The 26,491-nt window shown below is 35.1% G+C and overlaps 1 protein-coding gene across 4 annotated transcripts in view; it reads right to left on the bottom strand.

Moving 5' to 3' along the window:
* lhx6a (LIM homeobox 6a) overlaps window positions 1-23,604 on the bottom strand; it is a 50,650-nt gene extending 27,046 nt beyond the window's left edge. For 2 of the 4 annotated variants that reach the window (XR_005634862.1, XM_039762807.1), the window contains exons 1-4: window positions 23,075-23,604; window positions 21,479-21,550; window positions 20,321-20,503; window positions 18,166-18,287 (exon numbers count right to left, since the gene is read on the bottom strand). Coding sequence is in view for 3 of the 4 variants with exons in the window: in XM_039762807.1 (XP_039618741.1) it covers window positions 18,166-18,287; window positions 20,321-20,503; window positions 21,479-21,550; window positions 23,075-23,152 (455 nt within the window). In the remaining variant the exon portion in view is untranslated. Of the gene's footprint in view, window positions 1-18,165; window positions 18,288-20,320; window positions 20,504-21,478; window positions 21,551-21,835; window positions 21,984-23,074 lie in introns of those variants that run through there. The other 2 variants (XM_039762808.1, XM_039762809.1) reach the window with 2 other exon arrangements.
* Between the last annotated feature and the right edge of the window lie 2,887 nt (window positions 23,605-26,491).

Below are 26,491 nucleotides of genomic sequence, written 5' to 3' on the forward strand. Positions count from 1 at the left end.
TTTATATGGTATGTTCAGAGTAGGTAATATTAAAAGAATTTGGACAAAGAAATCAAAAGTGATATTATTAGTGTTTGTATTAGTTGTACCCTTACTGATAAAGAGTACATGCATTTTTCCATACCTACCTATCCAATTCAGGGTATTGCTGGCACTGAAGCTTTATTTGTCGGTCTTTGAGACAGTAGGCTAGTCCAGTCTATTATAGTCTACCCTCATAAACATACACACACTCAATCATACAGAATCAAATTTATGTTGCTAAATAACCCAATGTCTATAGGATATGTTAGAAAAAGTGTAATGCATCCCTAAAAAATCACATGTAGATACAAGGGCTAGAAATTGCCAGGGATTCCGCAACAGAATATCAATATATTGATACTTGGGTCACAAAATGATATTACAGTTTCATTATGTTTTGCAATTTATTAAGTTTGCTGTGAGATTTTGCAATATATTCCAATTAATTCCCTTTTTCACTTGGCTTAAAATTGAAGTTAAAATCATATCCCCATAAGCAATAAATTTCAGTCTGTTACAGTTAACTGGAGAAACCTGCAATCCATCTAACTTAAATTTATCTAGAAGTGGAAATATATTTCTTTGTTTTACTTTAATTCCTTTTAGTTGGAATCGAAACATAACTCAACTAAATCATAAAAATACAATAAAATAGCAGGAACAATAGTAGGCTTCAAAACCAATCTGTAAAACTTAGCATCCACCCCCACCCAAACAATTTAAATAGCTATACCACTAGAGAACCTTATCTAAAATGGTTTGTTTAGGGTTAATCATTAAGTAAAATAAAAAGGCTGAGTACATTCCCGACATTACTTTAGAATTACATTGAGTTTTTGAAAAGATACAAAAATATTCTGAACGGATCCCTTTAAAGGGAATTTGATTTTTTTTAACAGTTTAGGATAATATAGAATATTGCTTTCTCACTGAGGTATAGAGGATGGATTAAGATTCTTTCAGCTGAGCAAAACAAGGCTACATGCAAGTAGTGTGGTATGGGATGTTACAACTAATTTTCCATAGTACAGTTTTATTTCATCTTGTATTACTCCAAACATTTGTAGTTAAGGCGTTAGGAGTGATTTTAAATACAAAAGCTATCTAAGAGATTCTGGAAATGTTTAGATGTAAAATGCTCTAGCATTAAAGTTTAATTTTATCCTGATTTTAAAGACTGTTCTGAATTCTGTTACAGTTTCAATTTTGGTTTAAAACCTGTGCTCTATACAGTGGAAACTTTTGTACATTATTGGCTTTTGCATGTAACCCTGCAGTTTCCTGGCTTCAGATATTCTAATATAATAAAGAATGCCCACTGGTAGCACTCCTTTGCCTCAGTCACCGGCTGGTGAAGAGACTGTTCATTTCCCTGACAGCAAACACTATGGATTACAGTTATTTCTCTGAAATATGGAATCCCAAAATGATTTACATTGGCCATTCCATTCAGCTCTGCAGAGCAAAAATGGTTCTGTTTATTTCTTCACATTTTTTATTCCATTCATCATCTCAACTACTTGCTGCAGTAAAGCAATTCCTTGTTCATGCCTGCAGTCTTACTATATCTTATTAAATTCTGTTTTCCCTCTAATAAAGCTTGGAGTATTTGCAGTAATGATGATCATTTTCTAAACAAAAGTAACAAGAAACCATTAAATCAAGGAGTGCTTTGCACAAGTACAACACAAAGAACACTAATCATGTGATCGAGAAAAGACAACGCATCATTGAAAGACATTTTAATGATGTCCAAGAAGCACCCCCATTGACAGAAATAACAACCTAATGGTACATTTACTCTTTCATAATGTGAACCGACAAGCACATGTTGCAGTTTTCCTTCTACTGCTTCTAAAATCAATTGGCAGTGACAAACTCATTTAAAAGAAATGAATCCCAGGATGTGTACTTTAATGTGAATCAGTCAAATGAGATAGAAAGATAGACAGACAGTACTTTATTTGTTCCTAGAGGAAGTTTAGATTTTTACAAAATCTCAATAAATATTATAATAAACAAAAACAATCACACCCATTAAATTCACACACGGAATTACAAAAAAACAAGAAACTTCTGACATGGCTAAAGATAAGAAATCAGCCATCGTGAGGTGTATTGCTATAGGCATAAATGAGACTCAGTAATCACTGTCTTAAGAATGCACAGAGAAAATAAATGGTTAACAGGTCACATGAGATCAGGTTGGGGAACATGCACTGGTACAGCATGTTGCGGCACCCAGCACACGACGAAACAGCTTGGGATCCTGGTTGGCAACTCCCCAAGGAGACACACAGTCCAGTCCCATCCTCCGGAAATTGCCATCTATCTGCTACAGCCAAGTGTTATGTGGGTGTCCCCTTGGCCTGGTCCAGCTGCTCTGGTCCTCAACAATGAGAATTCTGTGAGCTGGATCACTCTCGGGGAATCACAACACATGGCCTTAGTACTGTAACTGACGCTCCCTCACAATGCACGTAACGTGCCTCATTTGGGACTCCGTTAGTAACTGCTCATTTCACACAAAGTCAAACCAGTAGTACCAAAGGATTCTCTGAAGAGACACAGTACCGAAGGAGTCCAGTCTTCATCTCAGGTCACTGGATAGTATCCATGACTCACAAACATATAGCAAAACAGGAAGTACCAGGACTCTAAAGACTTGGACATTTGTCAATATGCAAACATATTGGAAGCTCCACACACCCATTTCCTGCGACCTCATGACCTCCCATGCTCTTCCAATCTGTCTACTGACTTCATAGGAAGAGTCACCAGAGACATGAATGTCACTGCCAAGGTATGTAAACTTCTTGGCAAGGTCAACAATCTCTCAGCAGATAGACACACTGCTGATGGCTGTGCCCAAGAGGTCATTAAAGGCCTGGATCTTGGTTTTTATCCAGGACACTTGTAAACCCAGGCATTCAGAGTCCTCACTGATGAGATCCTCCATTGACTCCTTGAAGATCACAGCATCATCGGCAAAGTCAAGTGAATCTTTCTTTACCAACAGATGCCCAACTACTTCAAGATCACACGACCCTGCCCAACACCCAGTCCATGCAAGCATTGAACAGAGTAGGAGCAAGAACACACCCCTGACAAACCCCAGAATCAACTGGGAAAATCACAGAGGTTCTTCCTCCACTTTGAATAGCACTCACAGCACCATTGTACTGACGACCATGATGTTCAGCAACTTTGGGGGTATCCCACAAAGTCTCATGATGTCCCATAGGACAGCAACAGCTCAATCAACTGAGTTGAATGCTTTGTAAAATAAAAAATATAATAAAGCTCAGCTAAGCATTTATAAAACACAACACTTGTCAAATTTTCAAAGAGAGGCAAGTAAACATTATATTTAATTAGTAGCACACAACAAGATGTAAAACTGATAAATAAGTTTTGGCTACTGAATACATACCAGAATAGGTCATTTTAAAACTTGATTAAAGATATCTAGTTTTATATTTCATCTGACTTCATATTATTTCCTGCAATCCTGCTGCCTACTTTCGAGACCTTTAAAGCACAAGCTTTGCAGTTCAGTAGGAAGCACTTATCTTGCCAGATCACTAACAGAAACATGGGAACAGCTATACCATTTTGATTAAGTAGTTAAGTATGAACATATTAAATATACTAACTCTTTGTTGTGCTACTATATACAAGGGAATCACTGATACTACATTCCTTTTCCAGAATTCTGTAAATAAAAATCTAATACTTTAAAAAGTAAGCATTTTACCCTCACATGAGCAAAGGTTTGAAACATGCAAAGTGTTTCTTCAAACAAGGTTAAGAAATGCTTTAAAGATTGCCTTTACTGGGTGTATCCATTTGTAGTTGGAAGAGTCCTTCTTTTTGCATGGTATATAATTTATAGAAATATTGAATGTTGAATTCTTAATTAATAGATGTTTATTGTTAAACAGTTGGTACAGTGTGTGCTGCTGTGTCAGGATAAAAAGGCTGGTCCATTTCCTCTTTATGTGGTATTTTATCATTTTTGATATATCTGCATGGGTTTACTGTACTACAGGCATTTCCCACTTCCCAATGATGGTAGTTAATTAGCAAATATAAATTGGTGTGATATGAGTGAGTGTATGAGTATGTGGGTGTGTGTGTATATACATGAGTGAACCCTGCAATGGACTAGTGGGCTTCAGATGATCATGACTCTACAGTTGGATTAGGAGAGTTCAGTAACTGGATCGAAGTAAATGAGAAATGCAGCATCGCATGCAGGTGCCAAAGCATTGAGTGCAGGTTCCAGGAATATTACTGGAGAAACACTTGACAGACTGTTTTTTGTACTTTACACAAGAAACATGTTTGTCTAATTGTTTATCTTGCCCTTTTTAAGTAACCCATCATCGAGAAACTATGGTTTCTTTGTGACATATACTGCACTGATATACAGGGCATTCATGAGCTTTCAAAACCTGCTTATTATTTACAGGCTCATGGTGAATGAGAGGATATTGTGACAGCAGTGAAAGGAAGGTTTGAACTGTTTCTCAATGAAACACATATCTATCATAGGACACACTCATATATGCTCTCATACCCCGGCCATCTAGAGTCTTTAATACATCTATAAGAATACAGTTTGACACAGGGATTTCATGAATAAGGACATCATACATGTATGGCACCCCAAACAGGAATCATTTTTTGTCAAAACTATGAAAAGTGGCAGTACAACCTACTGTGGAATAGTGCTGCCATTATGTTAGTAGTTTCTATGTATTGTTATAGTAACTGGGACATATACATAACATTTGAAAAATGTATTGCTTATACACAGCCATGCTTCTCAATTAATGTAAAGAAGTGGTGGCTCCAAGGCTAAGGATCTGTGCTAGTATCTGGAAGGTTGCCAGTTCAAATCCCTGTTACTGCCAAAAGAGACCCTACTCTGCTGGGCCCTTGAACAAGGCCCTTAACTTGCACTTCCTCTAGGGGTGCTGTACAATGGCTGACCCTGCGCTCTGATGCCAAGGAGTATGTGCAAACTAACAAATTCCTAATACAAGAAATTGTATAAGGCAAAATATAGAACAAATAAAAATGTCATTTGCAAAAGAGCAGATATTAGTGTTTGTGCCATTGAACAAAGTTATAGCCTGTGCTTTAAAGTGTTATAGGCCTGATGAATGGAAGTGCCACCATGCAGATTGTAGTGTGGCTTTTCATTCATTGGGTATAAACTGTTAAAATGAAGCCACTCAATTTTTGATTCCTATTAGTCTTCTCCCAATTGCTTTTATTTCAAATAGGGGTATAAAGTTTAGGTATATAAGCTAACCTATAATTATTCAGATGTTTGAGTTTTGTTTTAAATCACTGATGTTGAGCACAACACAGGTCATAATTTTTTGTGACATGTTTCAAGCAGAAAGTGATTTTAGGGATCTATTGTACATCTTCAAGAATTATGCTATGAGCTGACACCTTGTCTAAGGATTATTCCTGCCCTTCACTCGAAGCTTGCTGGAATAGTCTCCAGTTGCCCCATGACCCTGCTCTGGGTAAGTGTGTTGGGAAGAAGGACAGATAGTACACATATGCTAATACTCTGGGATGTAAAATATGAGAAAATATCTTAACTTCAACCCTGTGTTTAAACATTTTTGAAAAGAACATTTAATAAAAACATTGTAGCTACATTTTCCCAAATGTACCAAAGTTCAGCAGCTCTAGCATACAAAATTGGATTCAGCAAAAGCCTGATGCGTTGAAATGATTTCACAGACAAAATGTTTGTTTTAAAAACTTTAGTAAAACAGTTCACACAAAAAAGAGAAAATTGATATAGCAAAAAAAAAGAAAAGTTCTCGTTTAACAGAAGTTCTGTTCAAAGCTTATACATTTTGTTTCATTTCTAACCATTACAAATCACTTCTAAACATTTCTGAACCATTTAAAAACAGTCAGAAAACTATATTCCTATACCATTTCTATGTTGAAAATATGTCTTTTAAGTCCCTGTCCACTGGGACCTATTCTAAACAACAACAGACTCAATTATCACACTGTATCTTAATTATATCAAGAAAATTCTTATCTCTTATTAACTTACAGGGGGTAAAAGGCTATACCATTGTCTATGGCTATGACTAAGCAAACACTAATATGAATTTAACTTAACTTAAAGCATTACTTACTAAGATTGACTGTTATAAGCATGATAACTGCAAAACAGAAAACTGGACCTTATTTATGTTTTGTATATCATTTTTGTTATTTTGTAATAACATTAAATTGATTCAGAATGCAGATAGATGCATTTACAGTATATACAAATTTTATATCAACCAGTCTTCTGAGTTTTGCTGGATGAATGAGATACCCACCAATGTTTTTGTATTTAATTGGTCATTGAGTTTTCTTCCTTGGATATTGTGCCATCTTCAGCATGCAATTGTACTTTCATAATTTCAATCAAAATTAATAGACGGGCTTCCTTATTTTATGTGGCTATTTCAGGCAAAATAAGAGAGATAGAATGAATCTGTTGAAGGCATATTTAGATTTTTTGGATGGCCTTCTGATGACTTTTCACAAACATGTATGCACATGATTTTCATGGGAAACTGTTACAGCTTTTCCCAGTGCACAATGCAATGATGAGGTTTACTAGAATGCATATGCTTTTGACCAAAACAACACCTCATTTGTATTGCTTGGTTTCTTTATGGCTAGGTGTGCATACCTCAGTTATTGTTACAATCAGGCAGTGTAATGTTTTCTGATGTTACATGTCAGATAGAGTCAGATTGTTTTAGGAAAAATAATAAGCTTTATGTTCATTTTGATTTGAAGAGGCTCAGGGCATCAGTTTTATGTTCATATAGACCCCTGCTTTTTCCTTACAGTCACACATTTGGTGAAGGCTAGACAGCTGAAGTTTTGTTTCTCACCTTTTTTCAGAATGGGAATGGCCCTTACTATATTCCCAAAGATTATCCTTCCTGTTTGCACTCAGGATTCATGAACATCATATGTACACTTTAAAAAACAAAAAACTGCAAAGCTTATTGATCGCAGGCTAGGCACTTCACTCATTTTTTTGCCCACATTCATGACACCTGGATGTAAATCATACTGAAAAGTATTAACCAAGAGTACTGGAGTAAGGCTTTGGAATGTTTATAAGATTGTTTTAAATAATTTATGTTTCTGAAGAAGGTTAAATATCTCAGTAGTTTGTAATGAATGGAAGCAGACCAGTTGTATTCAGTCAGGGAGCTGAAAGTGGTTTAACAGAGGCCGAAGATTTTGAAAAAGGAAACACTGATCTGGCATTAAAGCACTGGGTGACCACTTTATGGTTTAGGTGGGCAATCAGGGATGTTAATTTCTGACCTCCACCTTGTTAGAGAAAATAAAATGTGGCTCAGGGGTATGGTGATAAATGAGATAGGTAGTAGTTACCATGATATGGTGGCATCATATTATCTGGTATGACCTTTGATCTTGAGCATGTAATCCTTCAAGTGACATACAGTAAAGTCTGGCAACTTCAGAAATGTTACTTTTGACTTTTGTAATACAAAATACACTACATAAATTGTTGTATTGCTATATACTATATGTTACCAGATGTTCCAGTATCAGTTTCCTTAACTATTAGGAAAATCTTAAGTTCCAGATAAAACGTACTATTTGCTACAAGAAGTGGAACCACCTATTTCACTTCTCCCATTTTGTCTTTTTATGGATTCTGAAATTTGCAGTGTAATGTGCACAGTGTAAAACAGAGTCAGATTGGACTGCCTGTAAACGTGCTGGGTGCCTGAAAGCATCTGGGCAAGGAAATTTATAACAGCAGGCATAAATGAAAAATAATGCTGACTCACCCCAGAAAAATCATAAATGTTTAAAGAATTCACAAATATGGCTTTAACTGAAAATTGACAGGATATGTATACTCAAGGGATTCAGATCTATCCATGTAATCATTGCGTTTCTGAGAATACTTATTACAGTAGAAGATCATGGAGACCTAAAGTCTATCCCAGGAAGCACTGAGTGTGATGCAAAACTCATTCTCACTCAGACCAAGGAATTTAGGAGTTTACTTTCCATGTAACAGTATGTCTTTAGTGTTCAGGAGGAAACTCACTTGAGCATTAGAAAATTGAAGCTTCACACAATAAATGCCCTTGCTGAAAATCAGACTTTTGCAAAGTCTAAAAATGATTCATTGGAGAAACTTAATTCAGTTATGTGGAAAAATAAAATAAAAATAAATAAATAAAAACATAAAAATAAATAAAAATTCAAACTCAGTTCAAATGAGTTCCTCTAACCAGAGTGAAAGGAATTAGATTAACATATCTGAGTTACTCATACTTATTCAAACTAACAAATGTGAAAATAAAACAGTTTTGTTAAACCAAATTACTGATTATTAACAAAATTTAAGTATGTTGCTTCCACACTCTTACATTACATGATCATTTTCTATCAATAAAATACACCCCAAACTTTGTTTTTTTTTATTTTAATTTTATTTTTTAATCTAGCAAGTCATCTGATCACTAATTGCAACCGAACCAGTATTGTTTTTTGTAATAAAGAAATTTTATTTACACAGTACAAAATAATATTTCCAAGTAACCAATTACACCAAAGTAATTAGAATGCCTCTGTCAACAAAAGGAGAAAAGCCTACTCATGTAGTGTAGGGTAAGAAAGCATTTGCCCCCCAAAAATTAAGCCTGAAATGAAAGTTGCCATGTGCCACCTTAATATAATTGGTGATTATATGTGAATGAAATTTGTTTGCTTTTTATAAACATAAATTAATCTAGTTTTTATGAAATTCAAACCATTTATGTCAATTATACTAGAAACAGACATGTAAAGCCTACAGACATGCTCATTTTTGTGGAATCAACTTAAAGTAGATGTGTACTGGCAGATTTTCATAAAAAATAATTTTTAAACTTAAAAACATATTCATTTTGAGTAAAATCAACCTAGTGTAATTGGGTAATACTAGTAGAGCCTGGAAATGATTACTGTATGAGGCGCTGCTAATTAAAGCAATGAAAACCATTCATATTGGTTCTATTTAAAATTTACTTTTAATGTGACACCCAAGAAATTTAACTCAGTTGTACTAGAAATTGATACATAAAGCCTTAAAACATACCTTTATTATAGCCAGTTTAAGTTGACTAAGTAATAGCAACATAACCCAAATGTCATTTTTTGAGTGCACTGTACAAACATGGGTTCAGATCATATAGCAAAATATAAATGTCAATATGTGATATGCTATGCATACTGTATTTTATACTTTTTTTAAAACATGCTTATCTGCAAATGTTTTTTTACTGTGTTCTTTCTAGAACCTGTGCAGGTTGTTAATAATGAAATTAAATAAATTAAGATAAAATTCTAGTTAGTGTGAAATACAGAGGCAGATAAATAATACCCAAGCATTTCAGTGGACATTTCATTTTATAAGAATTAAGTTAAACATTTAAATGATACAGAATAAGCCAGCGCTGTGGGTGTATTTAAGGAACATGCAAAAAGGAAACTTCAGTGCATTAAAAACACAATTAAAAGGGAGTTTCCAACCTTCCCCAAATTAGGAAACATTCTGCCATGTAATTTGAATAAAAATTGTTGTGTTATAATCGTGTCACCTTACAGAGTATCAGCAGGTCAGAACCAGATATTTAGAATTCAAAATATGGCTGTAACATCCTTAAAGTAGGAGTTTAAGTAAAATATTCTTAATTTGCTGCAGATGGGCTCCCATCAGTGTCAGCTTTAACATCTGTCTGGGACAGTTGATAGCATAGGAGAAGGAGAAAAAAGAAACAAGTAACAGTCTCAATTTAAACTAATGTCTATGCTTATTTATATTGTATTTCTTTCTTCAAGGAAAAATTGCATTTAGAAAGAAAAAAAAGCATAAACAGCCATGAAGTTTACTTGAGGCTTTACTTAACAGTTTGCAAATGTAAATACCAGAGCTCTAAAGAAAGAGTAAAATGAATCTGGCAAGGAATCCTGCATGTCCTGATGGGAGCCAACATAGGGTTGGTCTTCTTGCTGAGATGCCTGGTTGTAAATTCTGTCAGACCAACATTCTGATTTGGATTAGGAGCTAATTTAATTTACTGTGTGGGAACCTGTCTCTAAATAAAGGGGGGTTAGTACTGATGAGGTCTGTATAGTTTAATTGTCTAACATTGATGTACTGTATATAACATTATTGGGAAAGGATTGACATTCTGTGTGTGAACATCTACTGACAATTTTTTAACAAGTTAGGTTTTTGTGTGGTGGCAAGATGGTTTCCCAGCTCCAGGTTTGCAGTGCTGGCTCAGACACTATGCAAAGTTTGCACATTCCATTTCCGTGTTATTTTCTTAAGTTACGTGTTTTCTTCCCAGATGCCAAAGATTTTGGTATTAATTAGGGACTCTAAAATAATTCTATGTAATTGTATGTTTATGAGTGTACTGTGAAAATGACTGGCATCATGTCCAGAGACATGCCTTGTGCTCAGTGCTAATATGTGTATGGGTATACAATTGTATTTGTTTCTAAAATGAATGTACATGTATATACAGCATAGACAGATATTTAATATACTATATATATATATATATATACACACACATACATACACACACACATATTTTTTAAAAATTCTTATTTATCATGGTGATGTGTTGCATTGATTAAGAATTGTACTGTGCCCTTAACAATAATACTACTATTTATATATACACTAAGAATGTGTGTTGGAGAATGGGACTTACAGGTACAAGTGTTGTGTCTCTGGTTTAATTCTTTGTCAAGCCAGAAATCTCCCCACAGTTTGTTAAAGTTTAATTTTGATAGTTTCCAGTGATTACTGTAGCAACAAAGGTCCCATTGATAAAGAAAATACCCTAAATATCTGTAGCACAGCAATGACTCCCTGTACAAAAGGCAGCAGCCTGATGAATAAATTTTGTTTTTACTTTGCATTTATCTGAAATGGTATCAACAACATCAGGTTTCCATCCAGGTTTCTGAGAAAGAGTTTGTTACTGATTAGAGATACGTTTTACACATCATGTGTGGCCCTGCAGTCAGCAGAGTTGCCCCCAGAGCTGCAGAGGCCTGGCTGCATGGTGCTGCCCTGTATCCTACCCATGAGACTTTTGGTTTGATTTCCTGTAATTATCTGCTATTACGAGACCTATCAATCCCACCGATAAGAGAGAGAGATGGCTCAAATTGAAAACATCTCCAGGCAAGCCTGCCATTTCTTAAGTGAAATATAAACCAAACTTGGCTAAGACAGTAACAACTGACATTGCCTAAAACTGGTTTTCAACTTGTCTGTCTGGGTCCAGCCATCAGTGATGGCTGTGTGTGCACAACTTTGGTAATATGTATATAAATGTAAAAGTTAAAAATCATGTTTTCTATATATCACTCTTGACATTTCACTGACAATAGCAGAGCAAAATCAACCATGTTAAATTAAAACAACTAGCATGGTTGCTTTTCTTAGCTTACAATGTAGTCATTATTAAATAGTAAAATATAAGAAATCTATTCTGTTTAAAAAAAATAATTGGAAAGAATTTGCACAATTATTTATCAGTAACCCACTTCAAGGTCTTCAGATTTAAAAAAAAAATTAGCTAATAATTATTTTTTAATTTAGCATACAGAGAAATCACCAGTGTTAAATCAATACTTTTAATGTATATAATGAGTTCCACTCTCACCATATTACACAATAAAGTGTTATTTTGACACTACAGGTTAATTTAACTCTGGCAATTGTGCTGTGACAAGAACTAAGATTCTGAGACAGCTTACAATACAAGAATAAGACTGATGAACTGAATACATGCCTATTTCAGAATTCTTATTTTGTTGTGCTCTACGGATAAAAAATGATTAGTAGCAGGAATCGTACATGTGTCCTGCATGAAGGTGGTATGTATAAATGTGTTACTAAGTATAAGCATACAATACAGATTATAACCAATGTGTACATAAAAACATGCCATTAGCTTCTTTGTGAATTTAGGTTGAAGTGGTTGAAAACAATAAGCCTAACAACCATTAAATAAACAAAAGTCAATCAGCCATTCAAACTTTCATAAAGGATTAAAACTAACTTTGTAATTGTGAAGGAGCACGAGGAGTGTAATTTGTACTATGTATTTCCTAAGCGAAGATGACTCCTTTATTAAGCTCAAAGTACAGATACGGGAGTATCTTCCACCCCTTACTCTTAATTAAGAAGGGGACCACATGTCACCAATTACAACATGTGCTGCAACGCAGGAACATCCTTCAAAACCAAAAAAAGTTTATAATCAAAAACATAAAACAAAATACAAATTTCAGTTTATCTAAACAGGGTACAATATTCTAAACATGCTAAGAAAGTTTTACAGATCTGTAGATTCTAACCATGACTTTCTTAGAATTTGTTATTTGTTCCTTTACAAAAAATATACAATATATTACAACAGTGAATACTAAACTGCATATAAATACATTGTGCATTAATTTTGCAAGACTTTGAATATATTCTTATTTTTTTTTTTTTTGCCTTATGGAACTTTTTAGAACATTTCTTACAAGGCATTATATAATGGTCAAAGCATTAATTCCACCAAAAACTACATAAGATGAAGAAGAATAAAAGACAATATAACTTGGATCTTAAAGAGTATGTTGCCACCAACTTCAAGACAGTTTTTAGAGAAATGGGAAACTACTTGATTATCCCACTACTGGTCAAACATTGCAGAAGGAGGAGCCAGTACCCAGCACAAGAACAGAAGAAATATCCGTGGTCAGAACACCCTGGTGAGTATGCTGTACACTTTTGTTAAGTGATAAATGAGGTTGAAGCCAAGATTAAAAAAAAATTACCCTTATTTCCTTCTCTACTTTGCAACATGTTGTTTGATAATTGATTCCATGCTTTAACAATTGTATATAAGAAAAAAGTGTTTTCCAGCATCTGTGTAAAGTCTACTTCTATCCAATGTATAGTGGTTCAGCATGTGTTGTTTTGAGCAATTCATTTTAAAGTAGCAAGTGGTGTCAACATAATATCTTCCCTTTCATTTTACAGACTCATGGCTAATGTCCAATTAGAGTTTGTTTGGTCAGATTGAAATGACTGCTTGAGTCTTACCGATGGCTCGGTCATTAATGTTGATTTTCTTCACTAGTCCTTTGATAGAGTAAGTAGTATCCAAATCTTATGCTGTGATGAAAGTTCCATATTGAAATGAAGAAGCAATTTAACATGATAAGGTTTTAATACAATAAGTTCTAAATATGTTGTACTTTCCACTCAAATGTTGGTCTCATGCAGGTCATTGGATAAGCAGTTTGAAGCACTAGGCCTTTATACCTCTTTACACATTTTACAGTAGGTGTAATGCCATCACTAATGAAGAATATCTGATTCTGGGATTTTTTCTTCTTATATAAAGCTGTATCTTACCCTGTATGTCATGTACATGATCTGCAAAGGTATACATTCTTTGCCCATTATTCTGCATCAGTATGCTGTGTATTTTCTATAAAAATATTTTAGCTTTTTTGAAGGCAGTTTCGTTTTTATTCACTTACATTGTACAGTACATCAGAACTGTTTCTCTATAACTGTAATAACTGTATTATCAATATCCATCCATCCATTAACCAACCTGCTATATCCTAACTACAGGGTCATGGGGGTCTGCTGGAGCCAATCCCAGCCAACACAGGGCGCAAGGCAAACCCCTGGCAGGGCGCCAGCACACACACACACACACACACACATACCAAGCACACACTAGGGACAATTTAGAATCGCCAATGCACCTAACCTGCATGTCTTTGGACTGTGGGAGGAAACTGGAGTACCCGGAGGAAACCCATGCAGACACGGGGAGAACATGCAAACTCCATGCAGGGAGGACCCGGGAAGCAAACCCAGGTCTCCTAACTGCAAGGCAGCAGCACTACCCACTGCGCCACCGTGCTACCCACGTATTATCAATATTTCTGTACTATGTACATATATATATATATTACCAGTGAAAAATAGATGTATATCTATCTATATCGATAGATAAATGTAAAATTACTTCATAATAAAATATGATTATGTAACGGTGCAAGTAACATCTCTTTTCAAGACTCCATTCCCTTCACACTACTTCAAAAAAATACTTTAACTATATTTCAAGCTTTGAAGCAATACTCATCTACATGAATATTGTAGAAAAGATGCAAACAAGAACTGTACCTTAAACACCTAACTATCTAAGGCAGAACATTTGCAGTATCCAGTCTGTTTGTTGTAGAACTAACATCCCAAGCAAGCTCATTTTCTGCATATACCATTCACAGAGATATGTCCTCTGACACAAGTTATATAAGTTTCAAATCAAGTGTCAGAAAACAAAGCCATTTGCAAAATAAAAAAAAAAATTAGCTTTTTTAATAATGAATGTTATACTAATTGAAAAGACTTCATACAAACAATCTAGTATAATATATATAAACAGAAACAAAGCCTAGATAGCACACCAGTCCATTTCAGTCACATATTTTCCTAAATGTTACTTATGATTGTTTCAGGTAAATATAAACATGTGCTAACAATATGAGCAACACCTCTAGTAGGCTTGTTTTGGTGTGAGCTCAGGATACATTACTGTATATTAATTTCTCACTAAAACCTCAAACCCCTTAACCTGTGGCAGCTTTATAAAGGAGGACTTATGCAGCATCTGTTTAGATATACAGTTCAGTTTACTGTGCATACTTTAAAGTTGCTGAAAGATGCCAAATTGTTCAAAACAATTTACAATAACTATTAACAATAAATAAAATAACGAATAGGTCCATAAATACAAGTTAAATGCAGACAGTCTTTGATCTTATTTTAGCATCTTTCTATGATACTTGCATACATCCATTTTCTAAATGTCTTTTGTCCATTATAGTACTGCAGGAGGTTGAAGTCTAAAAAAGCATCAGTTGCAGGGTAGGAACACTCTTAAAAGTAAAGGTGCCAAAGTTGCTCCTCAGAACGATACCATAGGGAAAACATGTTTAGCTCCCAAATGAACCATCCACATGAACTTTTTAGAAAGATCCTTATCTATTTAGTTCTGTAACAGGTACCATAAATAGCCATGAAGAAATGATAACTGATTTTTGAACTACTGGGTTCATTTATTTTAAAAAGGCGCTGTTTAGGTTTTCTTGATCTGTTAGTATCCTACTAGCCTACTATATATTAAAAATTTCTATTTTAACCATATATTATTACCCACTTTTCAAAGCTGAAAGAACCAGTTTCATATGCAAAGAACCCTTCCCATATTTCAATGTTCCTTTTCAGTTAGTGGTTCTATGAGGAACCATACAACCTAGTAAATTGCCATTCTAGAACTATATTTTTTTAACAGTGAACAAACCCTGCATGGAACACCAATCCATCACAGACTCATCTCACATTCTCAACCATAACTGCCCTTGCATCTTTTTTAAATGAATGCACATTTTATTTTTGTAAATATGGAGAGTATTTATGTAACCAAACAGAATTACATACTAAAGTGTGGTTTGGTACAATAAAAAATATGTGGTAGGTAACTTGCCACTGGTACTACTTTATAGGAATACTTCTACTTGTCAATTTACACACAGCAATCATAAACAAATCATGGACGGGTTGCCATCTAAATGTTGATCTTCTTCTCTACTTATTAGTAATAGTGTATTCATTATGTGAAATTTAAAATGATGCAATACCAGAAAAGACTTGATTTTTCCCAAAATAGATCAGAAATTAAGAGAAAATTTCAGTTATACATTTAATTGGCTGGAGCTAGACTCTGGTTGATATATATTGTTTTAATGTAAACGTTGAGTTAAAACAACTTGAGGTGGGAAGGTAAGAACCCGTTTTGGACAAATGTGCACTTGTTTTGTGTATTAGGCAGATTTCTTGAATGAAATCCACTGTTTGTGCGTGGGTGTGTCGGTATTATTAAGTTTGAATCCTAATGGTCTCGCATCCTCTCACTTCGGTCCAGTTAACGTGCCGTTCTCTAGGGAAAGTGTGCTTGAAAACAAACAGGGGATATTTATAGAGTCGGCGCACAGGAGGAAATAGTTCTTGGTCTGTTATATTCTTTAAATTCTAGCGTTGGTATGTTTTATACGCTGTTGGTGTGATGTTTTTTCAAAGCTTTGGAAAACACTTAACCTTACAATTTGAGGAAACAGCGTAAGGATTCGGGAGTGAACTTTCATCCTAAAATGAAAATATCACTCTCAAAATCTCTTTAGTATTTCAGAGAAAAATGTTAACATTAGACCCCGTTATTTGGAATGTTTACAAAATCACCAGTCACTTCAGCTCTTTGGATTGTGATAATAAAATATCGCATAAATACCTGAATTTGTCATCTTTATGCATGTGTTTGTAACAGGTGAGTTTATACTAGTAGCGTTAGAAAGACCAAAAAGCATTACAGCTGTACCCCTAACCTTCAATTTACCTGCGTTTGAAGCCATGCTTTCAAACACGAAAAAAATGTCTAACTAGCCCAGTTGGAGATGTACTAAGTGAGATGACAAATAAAATATTACACACTGTCTTTTCGAGCGGAGAGACATGATAATGTTTAATATTTCCCAGATTTGATTTGTTGCACAGGGTGACACATAGAACTCGGACTGCAGTTTTGTAATTTTCACCTCCACACACCCATGCTTATTTTAAGAAAATGTGCATGTGTGTGTTTTGTATAAAACTTTGTTCACTCAGTGGACAATTTCATTTCAAAATATCTCATTGATGATTTGCTTTACTGTACTTTATCTTATTGTTGATCGGTGAATGAGCAAGACAAATACCGTTCTGGGAAGCTGCCCTTTATGTGTTACCATACCCACAAAAGGCGGAGTTGTGTGTGACAAGTAGGAGCTATACCGATGAAATTAAAATCCGTTGGTGTTTTTTTACTTTCTAGTTTAGTGTGTTCAACATTATGTAACACCGTTCATTTAAAAGAGAAATACAAATTATAGTTAAACTGAGACAATCCGTGATGGCGTAATTATGTGTTTAAGTCCGTTTTAATTTGTCGGAGATTTAAAAATACATTATGTAGACAAGCGTTTAACTGAACTTAAATATTCGCTGAATGCAGTTTTTCACGTTTACGTTTTGTATATACACAGTAGACAACGCGTTAACCGTCTACTTAGAACTATTTTGCGCAGAAAAGGAAGAGCGTACTTTCATTTGTTTTCGAATATTTAAACATTCTCTGAGCATGTTACATTGTTTCTTAATGGTCATTAAACGATTTTTCTAAAATTCCAAAGGTAGATATATAGAGCTCAGCATAATTTAGAACGGCCTGATAAGCAGAGCCAATGTAAAATTACAATAAATAACGACTCTGTGAAGATGAATTTAATTAACTTAATATCATTGTATCTATCTGTCGGCCTCCTTCCATGACCCTTCTGTCGACGAAGTGCTCACTGTAGTCTGTAACGGTCATATCAAGAAGTTATCGGGTAACCATAAATGTAAACTTAATTGTCGGTTTTCCGATGCAAAACATCCAGGTTCTTAAAAGGTTACCTTACAGTAATACTGCAGGAAACTTTAAGTATGTTCCCAGAATAATTTTGTAGATTAAATAATTTGAATGTAGTTATACCAGCCCTTGTTTATTACAGTAAAAGACCCAAAGATATATGTATGTGTTAGAAGCAGAAATATTATTCGTAATTGTACCAGAAGTAAAAATGACTGCTTCCTACTCCATTTTCACGTGCGCCGAAAACAAAATTAAACGTTAATTTGGTTACTTATTTCCAGTTATCAAACAATAATTGTACTGGAGACACCAAACATTAGTTATTGAAATTAGTTGATTTGTGGGCGTAACCCCATGTGCCATATTCTTAATATTGTCATAGCGTGAGTTAAGGAGGTGACTTGTTCAAAAATAGTCAAAGTCCAAAAAGCTAATGTCACATTAAAATTTTCAACTATAAACTCAGTTGTACAGAGAAATCCGCGGTAAATTTGGAAATGTTCCCTACCTGAAATAATCCATTTTACAGAAGATTTCTTTGTTTTTGATGTAACAGCTGCTGTGCTGACGTAGTGAAGTCCTACACACTGAGCACTCCAAACATCTGACGTGCCAGATTAAATTATTCACCTGAAACAAATTCAGATACAGACATATAAATGTCTCGTGCAGCTTTTTATAAAATATACAATGTGTTTCAATAAATACCAAGTGAAAATGATGCCAGCTTCATTTAATTCGGTAACTCAAGGATTTTGTTTTAGTTTAGCATTCTGTTAAATGGATAATTTAATTTGGAACTACTTCACTGCCAAAAACAAATATAATGATATTTTAAATGTTAGAGAGAAACGATGCAAAGCTTAAATGAGACGTGTATACTAAAATTACTGTATACGATATATAGATAATTCGGACATGCAGGAAACGAATATTTGTTTCAGTGAATCGCATAACATTTCATTGAAACACCAAGCTAACAAAAGCATATCAAGAGGTCTTCACATCTCCCACGTTGGTCCTAAGGAAGGAAGGAAGAAATGATAGATAGATAGATATATAGATAGATAGATGTGAAAGGCACTATATAATAGATTTAGAAAAAAAAAGCCAGAACTTCATTTCGCTTTGGAAAACAAGCATGGAGAAATAGAAAATATTATTTTATTATTGTTTTGGTATGTATTTTATTAATTTAATTATGCAAAATGTTTAGTTATTTGCTGTTCACAAGACCAGTATCATTACGTGCATTAAACGAAACACGGATGTTGTATAACACAGCATGGATTATTATTGAATTTAAATACTAAACTAGACCATAAGCCTATGTGGTGACATCTCGACTGTCTCCCAAGGATTAATTTATTGAATGGGTTATAACTCTTTCTTTGAACTAATATTTTCTTGTATTTATGCCATGACATCGTTTTCGAATCGATAACGACTACATCTGTAGTTTTTTTGTTCTTTTTCAATTAAAACTGTAAGAGGCACCCTCACATTTATCACGTTACGCGTCTGAACTCATTACCCCAACTCCACATCCATAGGAACCAAAATGTATTCATATTTTCATTAACTTTCAAATTTCGTAACACTGGGAAAGCCTAAAAAATGTAATCCATATAATAACGGAATAATGTACTCCTTTGAAAATTAGTGCTTAATTGAATGCATATTGTGGTGTTTCCTAAGTATATATGTTATATTTTAGAGGCAAACAGAATAGTAAGGCTTCAGGCTAATCCATCATTATCCTAAAGATAAAAAAGTCATTTTATTATTCTGTTTATGACGTAATTGAAACAATATTTAAGCAGATATGTAAAACTTAAAAATCAATTATTGTGTTAAGTATCACAATATAATGGCTTATGTAGATCAGTTAACCGCAGTCAAAAAATCGAAATAAAAACAATAGGTTTATTGAACAGAGATTACATATACATATACATATGTGTTTGTGTGTGTGTGTGTATATATATGTATATATATATATATATATATATATATATATATATATATATATATATATATATATATATATATATATATATATACATACATACAAAACAAACAACAAAGTTGAGTGACGCATGTGACGTAGAATTAAAGGCTGAAATATTGTTTCCGTAAACTGATATTTAAAGTTCTGTGTAGCAGTAACTTTTTATCCAGCCATATTTTTTTCTAAACCTGTTTTTTCGTTTCACAGACAACAAGCAAATTGTGTATAGCGCATCTATCTATCTATCACAAATAATTTTTATCTTGCATATAGTAACAACAAAAACAATATAATAATAATAATAATAATAAAGGCGCGCGTGAGGCGGCGGCCCCCTGGGTTCAGTGGCATTGAGTCACGAAAATAAACAGCACTTTCATTTCGGCGCCTTTTCTCCCACTAAATTATCACATTTTTCAATTTTATTATACTGGAATACAAAGTAAGCTGTCGCACAGGCATGTCTAGTTTAAAATTAATTTGTTTGAATTATTTTTTCCCGTCAATTTTATACAAGAACTAGGCTTCATATTTACTAGTGTGCATGCACGAGTCTCATTTGTGCGTGATATCACTGTAAAATAAACCCGTTTTTGACGTGTACTTGTTACATATTACGAGTGTTCGCAGTGCCCGTTCGAGATTAACCCACCTTTAGCAGGTAACGATCAAGGATCTCCAGTCCACAACTGGCGCACAGGTTCTTCCCGGCTGACGGGATGGATGAGGAAGCAGAAGGCGGAGAACAGATAGAAGGAGTGGAAGGAGGACTTGGGGAAGACCGAGTATCGTCTTTATCCATGTTGGACCTATGAGATTCACTGTCAGAATGAGACTATACAGAAGACAAAATAAGAGAGAGAATATTATCAAAACACCCTAAGTAAAGTGCGAATAGCTACTTTTTTCATTAGATCCTCGCGAACATAAGTGATTGTAACGGTCACTTAGAATTACGTATTCACTTTTGGAACAAAGTTGAATTCATTGCATCCACAATCTATAACCTGTACTTCCCCTAATGTTTACATTATGCGTGTAAATCAATAGTCAGCAAACAAACAGATTAAAAGTGTGCAAATGAATATTACGCAGTCCACTGGCTTTTAAAATTGGGCAGTGTGTGCGGTGTCACATCTGCACTATATTCAAGCAGTCAGTATAATTATGCGTTTTTTACAACCATATTCTTTCTAATGATGACTACCTGGGTTATGCGTAAGTGTGCATGAAAGGGACTGTTTTTTTTCTTGAAACATACTGCTATCAGTAAATATTTCGTTCAAAAAATATATATATTTCCTATAGTCAATACTGGTTCCTAGCTTGTAGTGATTGTGGGCTATTAATAGAATATAATCAGCGTCGGTTGCTTCTTGGGTAGACGGAGCAAAAGTGCGCATACTGTGTTAGGTTCTCGGAGTTAAATAAACGAGAGAAATATTTTAAAGAAATTGTTTTAATAGCGCGGTTCACCGTTCCGTGGTCGTTTTATTACAATCTGATTGGGCTGGACACAGAGAAGAAACATTTAAACAATATCCGTATTGTTTAAACATTTTCCCTGTTGCATGCAGTCATATAAACCATTGGAGAAATTAAATGTAATGCTATCGGCTGACAAAGCATACCGTCACTGCCTTTTGTGTTAACAGTTGTAATCGGTGGAAGTAAATCCAGACCCCGGCAGACATTCCAAGAGCGACACGTTCAATAGATGCGGCTGATCGATTTTGTTACATCGCGTAATGTTAGCGACAAGTCAATAATACTCAAAGATAGTAACATGATTTTAATAATATTTACTCACCATTATATGTGAACGCTTGCTTTCGAAGCAGCGGGATGCTCCTGTCCTGTTCTGAGTCTCTTGAGAAATCACCTTTAAAACAAATTTGGGAACAGAGCCTAAATGCAAAGTTAGCTGGATTTTTTTTTCGCTTTAAACCTTTCAGTTGCTGGGCAGTCTATATAAACCACCCAAAACAATAAATAAGAAATTTCTACTGTGCATTTAAACCCCTTGTAACAAAAGCCCTGTCTTTTTAATGAAGCAATTTGAATTTGGATTGATTATTTTTTTTTTTTTTTGCCGCACTTAACCCATGCCTCTTAAAGTAATCGTTTAGTTCCCATGCAATCCAAGGCACTGAAAAAAATAAACTACCTGCAATTAGAAATTGCTTGAAATGCCCAAGATAAGAGGCATCCAGAGTGTCAATTTCAGCTGTCAATCAGAAAAGGCATCAGGCCACCCAAAGAATTGCAAATTTGATTTTTAATGGTAGTAATTAAAAATCGAATTTTTTCTTAGCAGAAATGCGATGTGAAGTGGCTGGATTGGAAATAACACTATTCATAAAATCACTTTTCCAGAACTCGCAGCTAATCTTTAGGACTGAAAGGACCAGTGATTTCTAAATCTATAGCGTCACATTAAGATAAAAATGCAACGCTTTTTCAGCTATTAAGACAGTATTCAAGAAGACAAAAACGACTCGTTCTTATTTACTTCAAACCTGTGATTATTGCCTTTCATCTGCATTTATAAACAAAATCTGCATAATGTCTGATTCGCTTTGCTAAAGAAGCAGGAGCAGCGTCAGACTAGCACTTCGGATTTCATATAAAATAGGCCTGGATAGATTTTCTTTTCCAAAACTGTACTTGAATGGGAACACTTAAACAAAAAAAAAATCTACAATTTAATTTGTTCTTTCCCCTTTTGTGTGTAAATAGCACTTTCTAGTATTGCACATTTGCACTCACCAGAGACAGTGGCGTGTCCATATTTAGTTAGCTACACGTGATCTATCATCTATCTATCTTGCAGAGAGGAAATGGGCAATATAATAGATATACAGTACAGTGAATATACGGTACCTTTATATATAATTAGATTAGGTTAGATATACATTATTAATCTCCAAGGGAAAATTCAGTATCGATTATATAAATATAATCATTCAATACAGTATCAATATTGTCAAGACTTCATTCTTACTTTTTCTGAATACTGAGTTCTGTAGAGCCGGTCAGCCTATCCCAAACAGCATCGGGCAAAATGCAGGAATCTACTGGATATATTATATTATATTTTAAAAAGTGTGTTTTCGCACGCCTCAACTCAATGAAGGAAGACGCCTTGCTCAATTAGTTGATAGTTACTAATCCAAGTGTTTGCTATTGGATTGTCTTTCCGTGGAATTCCTGACAGCGGTGTCAATTGTTTCAAAGCCTAATATTACATAAAAATCCGGGGTTCAGAGAGTTAACTTAAGTTTATAATATTTAATATCTAAAACAAACAGCAGCGAAGATTTGCCTTCAGTTTAATATCCGATCCCTGAATACCCCCACCCCATCCCTCTGACACAGACACTAAAAGAAGTATCTTCATCTTTACCTGTTTCGCTGGAATCCCGTCTGACAAAAGCTTACTTCCCTCAGGTAGAGGGGACAGATTTTCATTTTTCCAATACATGAAAAAGTAATCCTTAAAATCACGAGTTCAGAGTCGGTCCACAGATTTATTCCAAAATGTATCCAAAAGCAATGCATAAATCCCGGTCGTGTGACTGTTTTAAATCACGGAAAGAAAAGCTGGAAGGTGCTAATACTCCTAAATCTGGATCCACGGGAACGTGACGCTCACCCAAATGGGCACACTGATCTTTTTTCGGTTCGAAGATAAAGAATAGGCTTTTCTGCACTTTCGGTTTTTACCAAACAACACAGCAGCGTAACCCGCGGGACTTGGAGCTGACAGCAAAGTTGAGAAGGGGGTGGGGGTGTCACTTCAAGTAACTTGTTTGGAGGAGTTTGTGAAATTCTTCCTTCCAGTTTTCCTGTCGGGATGAGGTTAGCTGCGAGGCAGGAAGTCACTGAAATGAAGTTAGGAGGCTGGAAGGGCAGGTCTGCCCCGCTCCAGGGAAGTAAGTGCACCCACATCAGTGGCTTATAGTGCGATCGCCACCCCCTTGATGCTGCGGGACAAAGTTCGGGTTTCACTCCAAATGGATGGGGGTTTCTGTTGTAAGGAGGGATTATGGGGCTTGTACTGGACAACACGGATCTCCATGGGATACCTGGAGACGAACCAGGCACCCTCTGTGGGTCAGCTGGCCCGAAGCAGGGGGTTATTCAAACTATTTAACAGCACCGCTGATTAGGAACTTTACGTTGCCGTATCTGGGAACCTCAGAATCAATGCAGAGTTAACAGATTTTCCATCTTGACTGCCTACTGTTCTGTAATCTACACTCGGTGTGGTTAAAACGCCGTAACGACCTTACAGCGTGTCTTGGTTTGGCATTACCGTTATTTCTAATGAAGAAAGCGCACGCAGCCTCGCAAACTGCGACAGGGAGCTGCCGAAGGTTTGAATGAAGTAAAATCCAAATGTCTGCGACTTTATGGGTTATTTTAAATTGAGGAAATAGCAAGAGGTGGATTACGAAAGAAATTAATTTTAAGACTTTTGTGAGTCGCTTGCTAAATAAAATACCTTGATGTCAGTTTTATTTCAGAAATAATGAGAGCCCCACCATGACCAGACAGCAGCAGCAGAGCAGACTGAAGTGGGAAGCTGCCCTGGATTAAGATGTAGCACGTCTAGACGCACTGAACGCTAAACGAAACGTGTGTACAAGTGACCGGCAGGTTTAATTCGGAATATGGATAGTTAGTCAGCAGGACACCCTCATAAGGTCAGGTATATATATATATATATATATATATATATATATATATATATATATATATATATATATATATATATATATATATAGACCTGAATGACCCATGAAGACTACTTAGGCTGGAAGCTGACAGAGCGGTGCAGCAGTTGTCGAGTCTTCGTAGTAAGTGTCATTAGCTTAAACAAGACCGTCTTCATCACACAGCTTTAGGAAATACAATGACAGTAAAAAACAATGTGCAACTTTTCTGTCACTGCCGAATGGGACGACTTGACGTATAGTCTCCTACACAGTACTTTTTTCTAAGACGAAATCTAAACACAGTACTATATACGGCCAAAAATGAACGAACATCAACTTTTAATCTGTTGCTTTTTATTGCTTATTATTTTGGGTGATGCCTTTACCCAAGGCTACTTACTGCATTTGAAATACAACTTGTTAGGTTTGTTTTTGTTTTAATTGGTGTACAGGCAGCTAAAGTGACTTGCTCATGGTCGCACAATGTCAGTAGCAGGAACCCAGAACCGGAGTACCTAAAATCCAAAGATTTAATAAAATATGCCACACTGGCTGCATTTAGCCTTTCAATGTCTTTAGCATTTTAGCAGCTCATTCGTTTTCATTTTAGTCTAAAACCAGACCACTGGGGGCAAAACGCATGGATCGTGCAAGACTGAAGGAACCCTGCACTGGGCGCCAGGCTGCCGCAGGCTAGACAGAGCACTTTTGATACTTTAACTTATATCAATGACATTCTTCATTGCACTCAGTCGTCTTTTTTCCACAACACAATTGTGTAGCCAGTTTATTTTATGCCAAGTAGGCCTAATAATAGTTGTGAATATGTAATATGTATGTCCTAATAATTAATTGTAGTCCTTCAGAATAAACAGCTATGTGTTTTTATACGTCTGTAAACACGTATATCCGTTTGTGTGGGTATATAAAGACGTCAAAGTAAAATAGTTGTAAACGTGTAATTTCATAGATGCTTTAATTGCAATATTCAGAAAATGTGCCATTTATATTTAGGTTATGCTTATATTTTAAAAGATTAATTTAAAATATATCAGCTACACGAAAATGTGTGAGTACGTTTATATATAAAGGATTAAGGTCATTTCCACGCGGAAAAAATGTTAGACACAACTTTTCACTTATATAGTCCCCAATTGTGATCCCTTTTTAGAACGGAGTTTAATTCTGAAAGTTCACATGTGCTTTATACCAAGTTTTGGCTTTACACGTGTCTTTCCTTAGTGGTGTCACAGGCCCATGGTCGGTCAGTAGTTTTGTTTCTTCAAGTCGCCGTCCTTTCTGCTTCCACGGCCGAGTCAATACGTCACTTCACTTCGATTACGATTTGTGTCGTAAACGATGCCCCACAAAACAATATCACACGGTCTTAGTTCAGGGGTCACTGTGTGTGCGTATATATATATATATATATATATATATATATATATATATATATATATATATATATATATATATAGCCTGTGTGTGTAAAAAATATTAACGTGGAATTTTCTTCGCGTTTCCTCAAAGAGGTTCAGGTTCATTGGCAAGTTAGACCTGGATCTGTGTGACAAGGTCTCTCTCTCTCTTCATATAGATATATTATACTCACACAGGCACATTTTAAACAACGCTGTACTATCTTAACACTATTTTGGTAAACACTACCTTGGTCAATTTTTTTTTAAAGAGTTAATTTATATTTCAATACGTACACTAATCCACAGTAATTCGTTTGCATTTTGACGTCGGTAATCCCCGAATTAAACTGATACTTCCAAGTTTTACTGTATCTACACTTTAAGGTACCTAAAGTGGCTCTGCAGAGTGATGCTCGAGGGTAGTAATTTTTGTTTCCCTGCAGAACCACTCACATGAAGGTTTTCTTATTTGTTAAGACAAGTATCCATAAATAACCATGATAATAACAGATTTCTTAAATACCACTGGGTTCCTCTTGGTGCATACAATAACTCGGGCACAGTCCAGTTTTTTTTTTTATTTGTTGTATGCTGTCAGTTGCGTCCGATATGTTAAATATTTCTGTTTTGACCACATATTAGGACCCTTTAAAAAGCCAAAACAGCAAATTTAATATGCAA

The sequence above is a fragment of the Polypterus senegalus genome, chromosome 9 (assembly GCF_016835505.1).
Source record: "Polypterus senegalus isolate Bchr_013 chromosome 9, ASM1683550v1, whole genome shotgun sequence".
Classification (NCBI taxonomy): Eukaryota; Metazoa; Chordata; class Cladistia; order Polypteriformes; family Polypteridae; genus Polypterus; species Polypterus senegalus.